General features: G+C 39.8%; 1 protein-coding gene and 1 non-coding gene across 2 annotated transcripts in view; both read left to right on the top strand.

The window, feature by feature from the left end:
* The window catches only part of ttc37 (tetratricopeptide repeat domain 37), a 32,371-nt gene extending 19,654 nt beyond the window's left edge, over positions 1–12,717 (top strand). The window contains exons 39-41 of the mRNA XM_037680665.1: positions 3,572–3,667; positions 4,069–4,134; positions 12,592–12,717. Of these exons, the coding sequence (XP_037536593.1) occupies positions 3,572–3,667; positions 4,069–4,134; positions 12,592–12,717 (288 nt within the window). The remainder of the gene's footprint in view (positions 1–3,571; positions 3,668–4,068; positions 4,135–12,591) is intronic.
* trnaf-gaa lies at positions 1,406–1,478 on the top strand. The gene has a single exon. It is a non-coding gene; the product is annotated as a tRNA-Phe (tRNA).
* Positions 12,718–14,260: the final 1,543 nt, after the last annotated feature.

Genomic DNA, 14,260 nt, shown 5'->3' with positions numbered 1-14,260 from the left:
TTTTTGTTGTTATATACCTGGATGACTGAGAAAACAAACTTTGTGTTCAATTCAATTCAGTTTATTTATATAGCGCCAAATCACAACAAAGATAAGATAAGTCTCCGGGGCCCGCCCTCTTCTCCTTTGGCTACGGCTGCCTCAGAGGAGTCGACGGGGGAGAGGGCGGGCCCCAGAAACCCTCTTATCACCAGCAAACTGGTTGGTCCACTATGGGAGTGTGTTGCTTGTGGGACTGAGTTTATTTGTGGCTCCTCGGATTGATGAAGTCCATAAAATGTCTCAGCAAAATAAAAAACAATGGAAAAAGAAACCGTCCAGATGACCTGACTGAACTTTGTTGGATTTTTACCTGGATTATTGAGCAAGAACTTTGATCTTTTGATCTGTTCTTTTTTTTTTGCCATATTATATTTAACTAAATATTTGTAAAAAAAATAAATAATAATAATAATCACTGTAATGCCACTTTAACTGGTGATATGAAACTTATCTGTGCTGCTGATTATCCATGCTGCTGATCTCATGCTGCTGTATTCATATCCATCTGCTCAGCACAGACTCATGTTGTTATGCCGTGATGTTTTACATTATAGTGTTTAACATATATCTTAGATCTTTTAATGTATCATTTAGCATTGTTTAGCGCATAGCTTAGTGTATATCTTACATCCTTATACTGTATCTTTTTATACTTTATATTTTTGAAATTTTGGGGTGTAACTGGGACCCTGAGTACATAATTTAGTTCCACCTCATGTACCACATGTGATGTGAACGACAGTAAAGAACTTTGAACTTGAACTCTTTAAATTATTTTCATGTGTATGTTTATGTGTTACGGTGTACAAAAGAATAAAAAAATAAAAACTTGCCCTGCCCTTCATATGTTGTTGCTTCCTCATTTTATTGGACTTTTAGAAACTTGCTTAAATGGTTCCAGAGGTCTAGGCTGACAAGGGGGAACCTTTATTACGTCGTTTCAGTTCAGTCTCTCTTCTTTTACAAAAGACGTCTATTAAATAAAGTCCAATGATCTTGTCAGATTACATTTTCAAAACGTTTACGTTTGCATGTTAACTATTTAAAATAATAAATAATCGAAAGAGGAACATTAAGCTTTTTTTTGCAACGTTTGAAATAAATCAAACTTACCAACTTCGAGAAGCGGCTGTGTCTGATTCAGTCCTGAAAACTTTTGGTTTCGTTTCCACGCGATTCTGTCACGTGACCTAATGTTAAAGGGAGGCTCCGCACGAAAAACGAATACTTTCATTTGCTAAATCCTTGTTTTCATTTCAAAAAAATATTTTTCATAAACTCTAATTATATCTCACAATCACCGAAACGTTGACTTTGTCTTTGCATGGGTTAAGTAAAGTAATGTTAATAGTGATGAATCAGCGCCGAAATAGCTCAGTTGGGAGAGCGTTAGACTGAAGATCTAAAGGTCCCTGGTTCGATCCCGGGTTTCGGCAGCTGGGATTGGGATATATTTTTTTTTCCTTTTTGAGCGGTCAATAATGTGAACACATTAAAGTAATGTATAATTGTAATAACCTAACATGAATAACACACTTCGGTCAAACATATTTTCATTTTGTCATATTTCATCATGTGTTCCGTGAAATTGTCACAAAAAGTAAGAAAAACTTGAACATCACATTTTTTTTTCAATTACCCTTTATTTATACAGGTAGTCTCATTGAGCCACGAGAACTCATTTTCCAGAGAGACCTGTTTAGGGAGCAGATGGTGGGGGTTAAGGGCCTTGCTCAAGCCCCAGAGTGGGGCAAATGAGGGTGGAGGCAGGTGTGGGTGTTTCACCTTTTCCACCCACATTTTGATGTTAAGGGTAACGGGAGGTGAACCTGCGACTTTCCGATCACAGGCCCATCTTCTAAACATATTTGTCTATTCTGCAATGCGTGGCCCCAGAAGTCAATAGTGTTAGATTTTAGCCATATCGTTGGCTGAACTTGTTTTACGTTTCACAGTATTGAAATTGTTTCCATCTTTTGTGAGAGATGAGAATTTAGACTGATTTATTACTGGTCACTTTCAAATAGACATTGCAGCTTGACTACAGTGGCACCCGTCAAGTTCATGGGGTCAGAATTGTGCCAGTTTTATTTTAATCTGATGATGTTTTTCTCTCTCGATTCTACTATCTGGTGCCTTTGTTCATAATCTATAATCACTTGTGATCCTCATCAGCAGACAGTGTGAACAAAACCTGGTCCAAAGCCGACACATTTCAACATGACAGTTAGTCTGGAGGGAGAGAACGGATAGATTTTGGGATATTAAATATTTTAAGTCTCCTTCTGCTATGGGTATATTTGACACTCATCAATTATTCATTGATTTTTCCCCCCTCTCTCTTCTCATCTCATTCTATTTTATGCTACACCTAAAATAGACCAGTGATTGTTTTGTAATAAAGCCCAGTGGCAGAGTGGAGATTCATGGATTGGTTTAACTCAAATTTTGCTTACTGAGGAAAGTTTTTCTTTTTTTTCTGTGAAAAATGAGATGAGGATTTATGACATGGGAGGTGAGAGTTGTATTTTCTGTGGCTTGTTTCTTTCAAGCTTGGTGGCAACTACTTGAAGAAGCTTGGTGCAAAAAAAATAAAAAAAAGAAAAACGATAAACTCTACGATGATGCTTTCTAACTTATTTGGACCACATCCATGTAGTGGCACTGCTTTACTCAACACATTATAGAAAGTCTGTCTTTCTTCCTGTCATCTGTCTTGTCATGTGCATTTTTTCTCTTTATGTTCATGGCAAATACAGCACATGTGTGTTTGTGCAGTGATGACAGCAGGTTTTCCTGCACACCTTTGTGGTATTCCTGTTTGAGCAGCTGCAGCTCCTGATGAAGGCTGAGGCCACTCGTCCTCTCTGAGATGGGGATCAGAGTGTTTCAGCAGATCAGACTGACCGCGGTCGGCCTGAATCAGCTCTGTGTCAAACTGGCCCCGACAAAAGAGCACGTTGAATGTTCAGCTGATCTACTCATGCCTTCAACTCAACACTGCCAACACTAAAGTAGTTTTATGATCACCCGCCTGTGCTGCTGACAGGCTAGAGCAATAACATTTTAATGAAACCTCAAGAAAGAGCTACAAGATGGCTGCCACATATATACCACTGATCTTAAAAAATATGTTTAAAATGGTTATAACTGTCAAGTTGTACACATATTTACCAAATATATAATTTGGTAGTAACTGAGATTAACCCCCAATAAATATTCCAAGTATTAAAAGTTGAACAAGATCTTTGTTAAAAACTATGCCATAAACTGTTTGGAGTCAACTCTGTCTTTCTGTTAGCAAAATATCTCATGGACCCCTGCATGGAATGCAATGAAACATTCAGGATTTTTTTAATGTACATCTACAATTGATTAGCTGTCCTGGTGCCAAGGGCACTTATGGACACCCTTATGCTTGAACATGGTGTTTGTGATGGAGAAACTATGACTAGCACAGAAGTCCAACAACAGGACACCTCTCGAGTTCAGATCAGAGAAGCTGTTCCTCCCAATCACGCCCCTCCAGGTCACTCACGTGGTCATTGATGTCCCCCAGCAGAATAAAGAAGTCCCCAGCCGGCGCACCTTCTGGCACACCCACCAAGGATTCCAAGAAGGCCGGGTACTCAGAACTGCCATTTGGCGCATAGGCACAAACAACAATTAGAGCCCGTCCCCTCACCCGAAGGCGCAGGGAAGCTCCCCTCTCATCTACCAGAGAAAACTCTAACAAACAGGTACCAAGTCGGGGGGCTAAGAGTAGAACCACACCAGCTTGGAACCTCTCACCATCGGCAACTCCAGAGTGGAATAAGGTCCAGCCCCTCTCAAGGAGATCAGTTCCAGAGCCAATGCTGAGCGTTGAGGTGAGCCCAGCTATATCTAGTCAGTACCTATCAATCTCATGCACAAGCTCAGGCTCCTTCCAGCCAGCTTTGGTAAGCCATGGTCAGATCGCCATGGTCCCCGCCTTTGGCCACTGCACATGCATCATGCATCCGACTTGTATTGCCCCTCCTGCAGGTGGTGGGTCCACAGAAAGGCAAACCCATGTTACTTCTTCAGGCTGAGCCCAACCAGACCCCATGGGTAGAGACCTGGTCACCAGACGTTCACCGATGAGTCCCTCCCCCCAGACCTGGTTCCAGGATGGAACCCTGGTAAACTACATCTGGGCAAGGGACACTGAGTTCCTTGTTTTCTTTTGTCCATATAAATCTTCTGAATCGCTCTTTGTCTGGCCTGCCACCTAGAACCAATCTGCCTTGGGACCCTACCAGGGGCAATTACAACTGACCCAGACAGCGTAGCTGCTAGGATCATTCAGGTGCACAAACTACGACAAGGTGGTGATTCAAGGAGGAGATAAAGTGTGTGTATGGGTATGTGTGTGTGTGTGTGTGTGTGTGGGGGGGGGGGGGGGGGGTCGCTCAAGTCAGATTTTATGTTTTTAGAAGGAGAAAGGTGAAAATCATTTGGTTTTGTCACGGTAAAAACACTATGATTTGAGCCAAGCAATTTCATCCTTAAGCTTTTCAAATAGATGAATTTGGTCCTTTAGTTCCTGGTTTTCATCCACGAGGCTCTATCATTTTTAGCCCTCATTTAGTTTCTGCTCCTGCCCCTCCCACACTCTCCCACACTCTCCCAAAGTGTCATTTCTGCAATAGTTTCCCTTTAAAACCTGTTTCTTCTCTTTTGTTGTCCATGCATCATCCTTATTTTATTTATGTATTTATTTATTGGTAGTTTAAGAGATGCGTGTTGTTCTGGACTACAGCTGAACAGGAAATGCAAACAAACCAATGAAAGTTTTATGGTGTAAGACGTTCAGGTGGGTAGTAGTTGCACTGTGAACGAAAAAAAGAACTCCCCTCTATTCTACCCTTTTAGATATCTTGCCCCAAAAACATTTAGGTTTACATTACAAGTCTGTTGGCTTCCTTAGATTGAGAACTTTACTAATTGGTTTTTGTATCTATGTGAATGTTTCTGTTCAGTGTCCTGAGACAACTTCTGCTGTGATTTGGCACTAAATAAATAAACTGAAATGAATTTCATTCATTCCCTGTCCAGAAAAACACTCATCTCCAAAACAACAAACATTCACTTTTCATATCCCTCAGCGATGGGGGGACATTGACGACTTGCTTGTTGTGTTTTCCCTCATGTTTTACCAGTCACCCCTCAGTGTTTCTCACTGTGTTCCAGCACTGTTGCACCTGTGTCTGATCCTAATCACCACAGGTGTTTTCTTTTCACCTTGTTAGTGTCTGTACATACTCAGCCCCTCGGTGTCTTGTCGGTGTCTCTGGATTGTCCTGTCAAAGTCTTCATGATCTGTTGCCCCTTCATGTCCTCCTTTTTAAAAGTAAGTTAGTTGCCCCGTCAGCATTTAAACATTTTTCTTATTTTATTGGAGTCTCCTCGTCTTCCTGCACTTTGGGTTCAAACACGTTTGGTCAGATCATGATAACAAAATCAATAATTTTTCAGCACAAGATGATCTTAGTTTTAAATTGTTGCTTGAAAAGCAGCAGGTGACACAATACTGGGTGCTGGGCCATTAATTTAATCTGTGATGTGCCCTACACAGTCTTGTTGGAAAATATTTGATGTTTTTAGTTACCGCGTTATACTGAAAATAAAGTGCCACCGCTCAGAAAACCTGCTGTACGTATTGTACATTTTTATTATTTCTCTTTAGTGCCTGGGTGAATTCTTAGAATAATCTGTTCAATATTAAATTCAATTCAAAAATACTTTATTAATCCCAAAGGGAAATTATTTGTTGTTGTAACTCGTTATCCTCATTTCATTAAGAAATGTTATAGATACTGATGGCTAGACAGGAAGGATCTCTTGTAAAGGTCCATCCCACAGTGGATCCTAATAAACTGGCTGCAGATGCCGTCCACCCAGACTCGGCTGGCCTCTCAGTTCCACCGGGCTGTAAGAACGCCTGAATGCCGGGCAGAACTCCTCCCAGAGCGATGGCCACTCCTCCCAGCAGTCTGCCGAGCTCCTCGTCACTGCGAACAGCCAACTGTAGGTGCTGAGGGACAATCCTGTCCTTCTGCTGTAATGAGCCGTGATTCCTGCTAGTTCCAGGATCTCAGTGGTCAGGCACTCGAGCGCAGCTGGCAGGTAGATGAGAATGCGTCCACAGAACATCCTTTCAACTCATTAAGATTTGGGACTGTAGTTGAGATATTATTTGAGCTTTTAAGATGTTAATCAGTTGCTGGTTGTAGAAAACTGCCTTGTTGCCATAGTTACGCATCATAACAAAAGTCCAAAACTAAAAGTTTTGGTAAAAATCCTTCCAGCTGCACAGCATCTGATACCAGAGGAAACAATCATCCCAAAAATGTGATTTAAATCCAGAAAAAGAGGAATTAATTTTTCCAAAAGCAAAATCTCAGAATGAAAGTAACAGAACTGCTCCAACATGCAGCCACATTGAGTGGTGCAATTCTAGAACATATACAACATCAGGTAACAATTCTTAAACAAAACTTAGTCATTCAGGATTTGTATTGAACTGATATAATTTTCACTTTTTTCTTCTCTACTGTTATCTTGCGAGTGGAGCTGTTGACTTCTCGCTCAGTGTGAGTCACTAACTGTTCTTCACTTTTTTAATGTCTGTTTGCTCCTTTTTATTTTATTTTTTTTAATTTTTTATTAAAAAAAAGCTCATTTGACTACCTGCAAAAAATACCCTGAAAACAACTGAAAGAAACAAGATGCAGGAGAATTCCCTTCAGAGATCAACATCAGGGACACTTTTCAGATTTAAAAGTAATTGTCCTAAGAAAATGTTACTTAATTAGCAGGGCATCCTTGGAGGTAGAACTTTAACTAATTTAGTATTTAATTTCCAGCTACTTCAGTCAACGTGTTTTCTAAATTATTACTTTAAATTGCAGATCCCGCTCAGTTTCACTCAGTTCTTAGCTCGAGAAATAATTTTATATTGACTTATTTTACTGCCAGATTCTTAGCTACAAACATACTAGACAAAAAAATGTGTGAAGGGAAACAAAAATCAGTGGCAACCCAATAACAGAAAAACTGAAAGTTAATTGATTATCAGGGATTCGAATCGAACTGTGTGGTAATTATTCAGAAACTATGAAGCATGGCATGAAACGCCTCGCAGAGGTGAAGCAGTTAATGTGGACACATTCAGTCTTATCAGCCCCTCAACATTAAAAGCTGCATCATATTTTAGGGGGTTCTACGTCACAAATAGTCTCACATGACATGAGTCTCAGGACCATCTTGATGAAGGAAGTTCAGCAGAGAAAGCTCTTCTTCAGGAGGCTGCTGTGTGAGAATCCTTCCCCCTCGGTCATCATACAGGAGAACTACTGATTGAGGGCGTCCTGACAAACTGCATCACATCTCGTTATGCCAGCTGCAACGTGACTGACCAACAAGAGGACTCTACAATGTAGTAAGAAGAGCTGAGAGTCATCAGGGTCTCGTTTCCCTCTTTGGAGATTGTTTTAAAGGAGATGCAAGTGCTGGGAAAGCATGTAAATTCATATTGTTCAGATGTTGTGTTTTTTTCTGACCTTTACCCCTTGTGCTCTCTGCTGAGTTAAGTTGAATGGGCGACCTCCCGCGTCCCGTCAAACCTAGGAGTTATGGCAGCGACCTACTTCTCTGCATTTTCATTTATTTTTATGGCACACCCTCGGATACTGGTCCACAGCTAACGTGCTGTCATCACAGTGATATACCACCTTATCGAGCTGAGCATTGGTTGAATCAGTATGCATGCATTTGTGTGTTGAGTGGCATGGTAAGTCTAAGTATCTGAGTCTTTTTAAGACCTTGTACCAGTTTGCACCCAAAGAACCAGTCATCCTTTTTTGGAATTAACTGCAAAATGCATTCCTTGTGGTGTTGTATGGTTAATTTGCATCGGGAGCCAGGACTTACAAGGTGCAGTTGATGCATTTCCAAAACATGTCCCTAATTTTGAATAAAGTCAAATGACACACAGTGAGAGTATCATTTATGACTGAAGGGGGGCAGCAGTTAATGGAAATAGGGATATCTGCACATTTACAAAACTAATACGGATAAATAAATTTTTGAAGTATTTTTCCAAAACACAGCAAGTTCAAGTTTCTTGTCATTTGAATCACATGAGGTGGAATGAAATTGTGTTCTCAAGATACCAGTTGCACCCAAAATGGCAAAAATATAGATTATAAAGAAAAACGATATATAAGGATCCAAGATGCACTAAATGATAAGCCAAAAGCTCTAAGATGATTGTTAAACACTAATGTAAAATAATATGGTATTTTAAACAGCAGCCCAAACATGAGTCTGTAGTGAGCAGCTGGGTGTGAATGCAGCATGAGATCAGTGGCAAGTGATTTGAAACGAATAACAAACTACAACCACAAAACTGATCAACCTTTAAAAGTGATAGTGGTGTTGGTTTTAAGTTCTCAAATGCTTTTATTTAATGTTTCTATTGATTTCAAATATTTAGAAATAAAATTTTAAGGAAAATGCAAAATTTGTAATTTCACTCAGATACCCAACATTTTTCAGTCAGGTCATCTGGACAGTTTTTTTGTTTTTGTTTGTTTTTGTGTTTTGTACTAAAACGTTTCCGCACAAAAAACTGCCCCCCAACCCCCCCCCCCCCCCCCCAAAAAAAAACCATACCAAAAAAAAAAAAAAAAACTGTCCAAATGAGCTGACTGAAATGTTTGGTATACCTGGATTAATGACCATGGACTTTGTTGTTCACTCAGATAGATTTCAGGTTTTATGAGGCTGTATTTAAAAGATGTAAAAGTATTGCTGAATATAATTTGACAGTAAATGTGAATAAAACGAGAACAAAAATATGCTAAAGACAAACTAACCTTTTCCTTGATGTTTTAAGACAAACATCTTTGTAGGAATAAAGAAAGCTCACAGAAACATCATGGCAAAGTCTTGAGCCAATAAAACTGCAACAAGTTTGATGAACAAAACAAGTTCAGAGATTTTCTGTCTTCCAAAGGGCTCCGTGATGTTCAGACGGTGAGGCTGACGTCCCTCTGAGCACTGAACTGAAGCTGACGCCATCACTAGTCCAGATAAGACCTTCAGCTTGAACAAGGTAAGATTCTCTTTGCTAAATGTTAAGATTATTTAGAAAATCTAAAAATGCATGTAGGAGCTCTTAACAATGTCAGCTCCTCTGCAACGACCCTTTATTGTGAGACATATTTACAGTGATGGGGAGGGTCAACTTGCTGTTTGGTATGACTGAATCACATCACATTGAGTCCTGGAGGCTGAATTTAGACCAACTCTTTCCTTGAGCTAAACCTATGCCAGTAAGGAATAAACCCACAGTAATAATTTGCTCAGTAGATGTAGAGATTTGCCTGTGGAAGCTGATCTACTGGTGATGCTGATTAAAACTACAAAGTAGTTGCATCATCTAATCAGGATGTACTTTCCATTCGCGCAGAAAAAAATGTATGCATCATTTCTGTTGTGAATTCATCCAATAGTTGTGAAGATTACTAGTAGGTCAACATGCTGAGCAAGAAAGCAAACGCGTAAATAATCAGGTAAATCCCAAATTTTGACGCATTAACTGGCTGATGTGTTAACAACTGGCAGAAAATGTGCTGATGAACACTGAGTCTGAAATGTGCAAAAATGAGACAATGCACTAACGGCAACAAAAAATAATTTCTATTCACTTTAAGTGATTTTAGCACCAATTTACAACTAAAATGACAGTCAATATAGGAGAAGAACACAAAGTAAAAATCCTCTTAATTTGTATTTGTAAATTTGTATTTGTAAATCAGGTCTCGTAAGAGTCCTCGAGGCTCAATGGGATTTACCTGGCTAAATAAAGGTTGAATGAATTTGGTGTTGTATAAATTTAATTATCCTATCATCAACTCATTAAATAATTAAGCCAGACAAGGAAACTAGATCTTTATCACCCAGGTTTAATCTTGCAAGAGGAGCAGCAATTGAAAAGACAAACATTCAAGATGTTACATGTCTCCAAGGTCTGCTCGCAGACAGCATAAAGGAACATAAACTTATAACGCTTATCAGAAAAGGTGAGGTCAACACAAACTCTGTTTTCCAGCTTAGGGGCCTTGAAGTTTATCAGGTGTGCAGGCTCCACTTCGGTCAGACAACTCTAACTCAGTACCATGGTTCTATAACATTTGACATTAGTGAGTGGAAAAACGTATGTAGCATGAATCTGCACTGCTCTATTCATTCATTCAACCTTTTTATTTAGACAAGTAAATCCCATTGAGCCTCGAGGACTCATTTACAAGAGAGACCTGATTTCAACAAAAAAACGATGACAAAAATGGACAACAGCAACAACAATAAACTGTTATAAAAAGTCATACTCCAGTTTTTTTTTTTTTTAAACAAATAGGATGGCTAAAAAAACAACAAAACGGCTAGATTATAAGGCGAATGTAAAAAAAACCTAAAAACAGGAACATGTCTGCATTGGTCCCTGCCAGAAGTCTAAGGGTGCATTCACACCAGCCCTGTTTAGTCCGCTTTAATCGAACTCTAGCTCGTTTTCCTAGAAAGTCCTGTATAAGGTCGTTTTCACACCAGATAGTCCGGTAGACTCGGTTCAGTTCGGGACCAATATTCATGAGCTTTTGTTTACATTTGAGCTGGTGCGTTTGCATTCACACTGCACTGTGCAGTCGAGTCAACCTGTTGAACCAACCTATTCCCCCGCTCACCTGAGGGGGCGCTGCAGCAAGAACTACTGAAAGAAACGACACACAAACCTCTAAAGACACGTCTTCTTCTTCTGTAAATAAAAATAAAAACGAAGTGGCATCAAGTTTTAGCAGTTTTAGGAGTTATATTTTGTCATTTTTTAAAAATGGACTTAGCATGAGCAGAAGATGAGACAGAAGACCCTGGAGAATATTGTTTTTCACACAAGACAGCTGACGGCTCCATATAAGGTCAGAGAAATGCGTGTTTGTTTACCCTGCGGAGCGGGGCCCAGTCTGTTTACATTCTCCCTGTACTTGAACCGCGCCGGAGTTCGCTTCTACCGGACCGAGACCTAGGTTTTAGCCTTGGCCAGAGTTTGCCTTTTTGTTCCGTGACAGAGTTCGATGGCGCTTTCACACCTTCCCAAACGAACTGGACTTTCTAGGAAAACGAGCTAGAGTTCGATTAAAGCGGACTAAACAGGGCTGGTGTGAATGCACCCTAACAGATTCTTAAAGCTACTTAGAGGTCAAGGTCGAGAGCTTCAAATCTTTTTGTAAGATATTCCAGGAGCGGAGTAGGAGAAGGCCCGTTTGCCTAGTTCAGTCCTCACTGAGGGAACACTGCAGGTAATAATGTCCTGAGAGCGCACGCTGTAGCTGCACTCATGCAGAGACATGTGGGAGGAGATGTATGAAGGCAGCAGACAAGAAGTGATTTAAAGATGAAAATGTACCAGTGAGAGAGTCTGTGATGTTAATGATGTCCAGTTAACCAGTGAATACAGGGTGCAGTGGTGGGTACGATAATCACAGCCCGTTATGAATCTTAGTGCACCATGATAGACAGCATCCAACATCTGCAGGGTTCTTGTAAGAGCGTTCATGTAAATAATGTCATCGTAATCAATGGAGGGAAGGAAGGTCACAGATACAAGGCGTTTCCTAGCATTTAGGGTTAGACAGGATCTGTTTCTGAAAAAGAAACCCAGTTTAACTTTCATTTTCTTTACCAAATTTTCCACGTGGAGCTTAAAAGAGAGATGTGAGTCGACCAAGATACTCTATGACCCCTGACCCTTATTCATCCTCCAGACTTGCCATGAATCGTTTTCTTTAGTTTCCTCTGACTTCAATAATGTCTGTTTTTCCACACATTTCCCATCCTTGGACACAGAGTCAGCTAAAGACTGACATATGTTTACCTTATTTTTCCTATGTCTCTAAGAAAGAAAAATAAATAATTCATGGTTTGATTAATTTGATTAACAAGGATTAACCTGTCTAAAGTTTGAATGAATGAAAAGTATGAACATGAATAATTTTGATGTTTTCAATCGTTATGATGAAATAATGTGAAAAATTATAATGTGAACAATATTTCTTCCTCCTGTTTCAGAGAATGATTATTCCTTCAGAGACACCTGTGCTAAAAGCTCTTTGAGCTGGAGCGGTTTGCTTCAGGGGGGAAGTCACAATATTCCTGAGAGTAGTCGAAACAATCTTCTCAGAGCTGTTGTTTTGCACAAAGATTCTTTGTGTGAAAGAAAGGCAGTTCGTTTTGGACTCCCGAACCGGAAAGTGGTTTGTCTTTGGACCCGAGCCTGGTGGTCGTCCCGAGGTCCACTCGTTCAGTTCCTGAGCAGACAAACATGTCGCTCATTTACACTTGTTAGAAGTTAAATAACTGAGAAGATGAAGCCTTTTCTCACTGCAAGACTCACATTCTCGGCTTGAAGTCCAAGCTGACAGAAGGTGCTGACGGTGCACCTTCTGTCAGCTGTTGCTCTCACAGACCCATGAAGCTGTCGGCTACCTGGGGCAGTTCCCGGCGAGTCTTCCTCATGGTGTATCCTGGTCTGATCCACCAGAGAACCCCAGAAAGACGAGTGACCTGGTGCCTTCAACACTGACCCGGTAAGAAGCAAAACCTGGTGACATGATGCAACTCTTGGTCTGGTTATGCTATTTTAGCTGATGTAACTTGGTAAATTTCCTGGCTTGTAGTGATGATAAATGACTTTATCTGATCAGATTAAATAACTTCTTTTAACCAAAATACAAAGTAAACTATTTATTAAAATAGCCAAACTTTGTCTAAATTCATACGCGTATGAAACTGAAATAATTCCTGCTCAGTCAATTTTGCCTTAGATGAGAATTAAGCCTTGATTGATTCATTATTATTGTTTTGTTTATTATTGTTGATTTTTTACTTTGATTATTTTTACAATAAAACTTCAAATACAACTTTGGTCTCTACATTTGGATGAATTTTAATTTATTATGGTATAGAACTCCCTGTAATTAACGGATTCTACTTCAGTGACTGATTCTGATTTTTTAAAGGGTGAATATATTGATTAAGTTGTTGTTGGTCAGTAAACTGACCAGCTGGTGCCCCACTATAACGGGAGCTAAATGGATAAAACAAATGTAGTGGAGGGAAGTGGAGAAAGTGTCACCCTTCCTCCATTTTAGCCCTTTGTTATTGCTACACATCCATGACCTTTACACCCCCCATCATTTGGCAACATAAAGCTTAAGCTTATACCTGTAGTGGTGCTGAAGACATTACAGGATTCTGCTCTGACGCACTCAAATGTCAGAATTACTGCACTAAATAAACACATAAAAACAAATATAGGAGAACTTCTGCCATACAAAGTTAGCACAGATGAAGTAATAAACATGAACTGTCATGACCCTTATCAGAATCGGAATAAACTTTATTGGCATTGCACCGAGATGCAACGAGAATATGTATGTACAAACGTCCGAAAGATGGGCGGAGTGCACGAAGATGCGGCTATTAAATAGTGCGGCCCTCTTATTCTTATTCAGAATAATATTTTGCTTGGATGAGAAAAGGAAAGAACGTGAGGAAAGACGGTATAAAAAAAATTAAAAATCTCTCACGCCGTGTCCTAGACGGGGCACGATTTGAGGCATCAAAAGAACCTACCACAGCAAAGCAACAAAGATGTTATACATTTACATATTACATATAGGCCGGTGAAAACATCAATAGTTTTGTAGAGCTTCCTTCCTTTATTGATTTAAGATGCCTCCAATGGCTCTTCGAAGCATTCTTTTTCTCATCTTTTTCTTAATCTAATATTTCTGTTGATGATGCAACACCCAGTCACTGAGATACCTGCAGTAAATTTGGGTTATTTCCCTGCAGGATGCTATTTTTCTGCACTGACCACTAAAGTTGATCAAAACCACTCGTCCTTTCCTCCATTATTTATCTTTAGCATGCAAAAGCTCATTAACCAGAGGAGCTGTTTTTTCTTTAGCTTTTTATTGGACTATAAATCAGCTCATTTGTTGGTGTCAGACAGTCATTGCTGTTAGAAGGCAGGCCTGCAGTGAACCAGGGAGTTCACAAGAAAATGGTTTGAAGTTTCTGCTCATCAATCTCATAATTTAAGCTGTGCTGATCAAATCTAATAAAAAGT

The sequence above is a fragment of the Nematolebias whitei genome, chromosome 8 (genome assembly GCF_014905685.2).
Source record: "Nematolebias whitei isolate Nwh7 chromosome 8, NemWhi1, whole genome shotgun sequence".
NCBI classification, from domain to species: domain Eukaryota; kingdom Metazoa; phylum Chordata; class Actinopteri; order Cyprinodontiformes; family Rivulidae; genus Nematolebias; species Nematolebias whitei.
The sequence above is the reverse complement of the archived record's forward strand: the minus strand, read 5'-3'. Positions and strand labels throughout refer to the sequence as shown.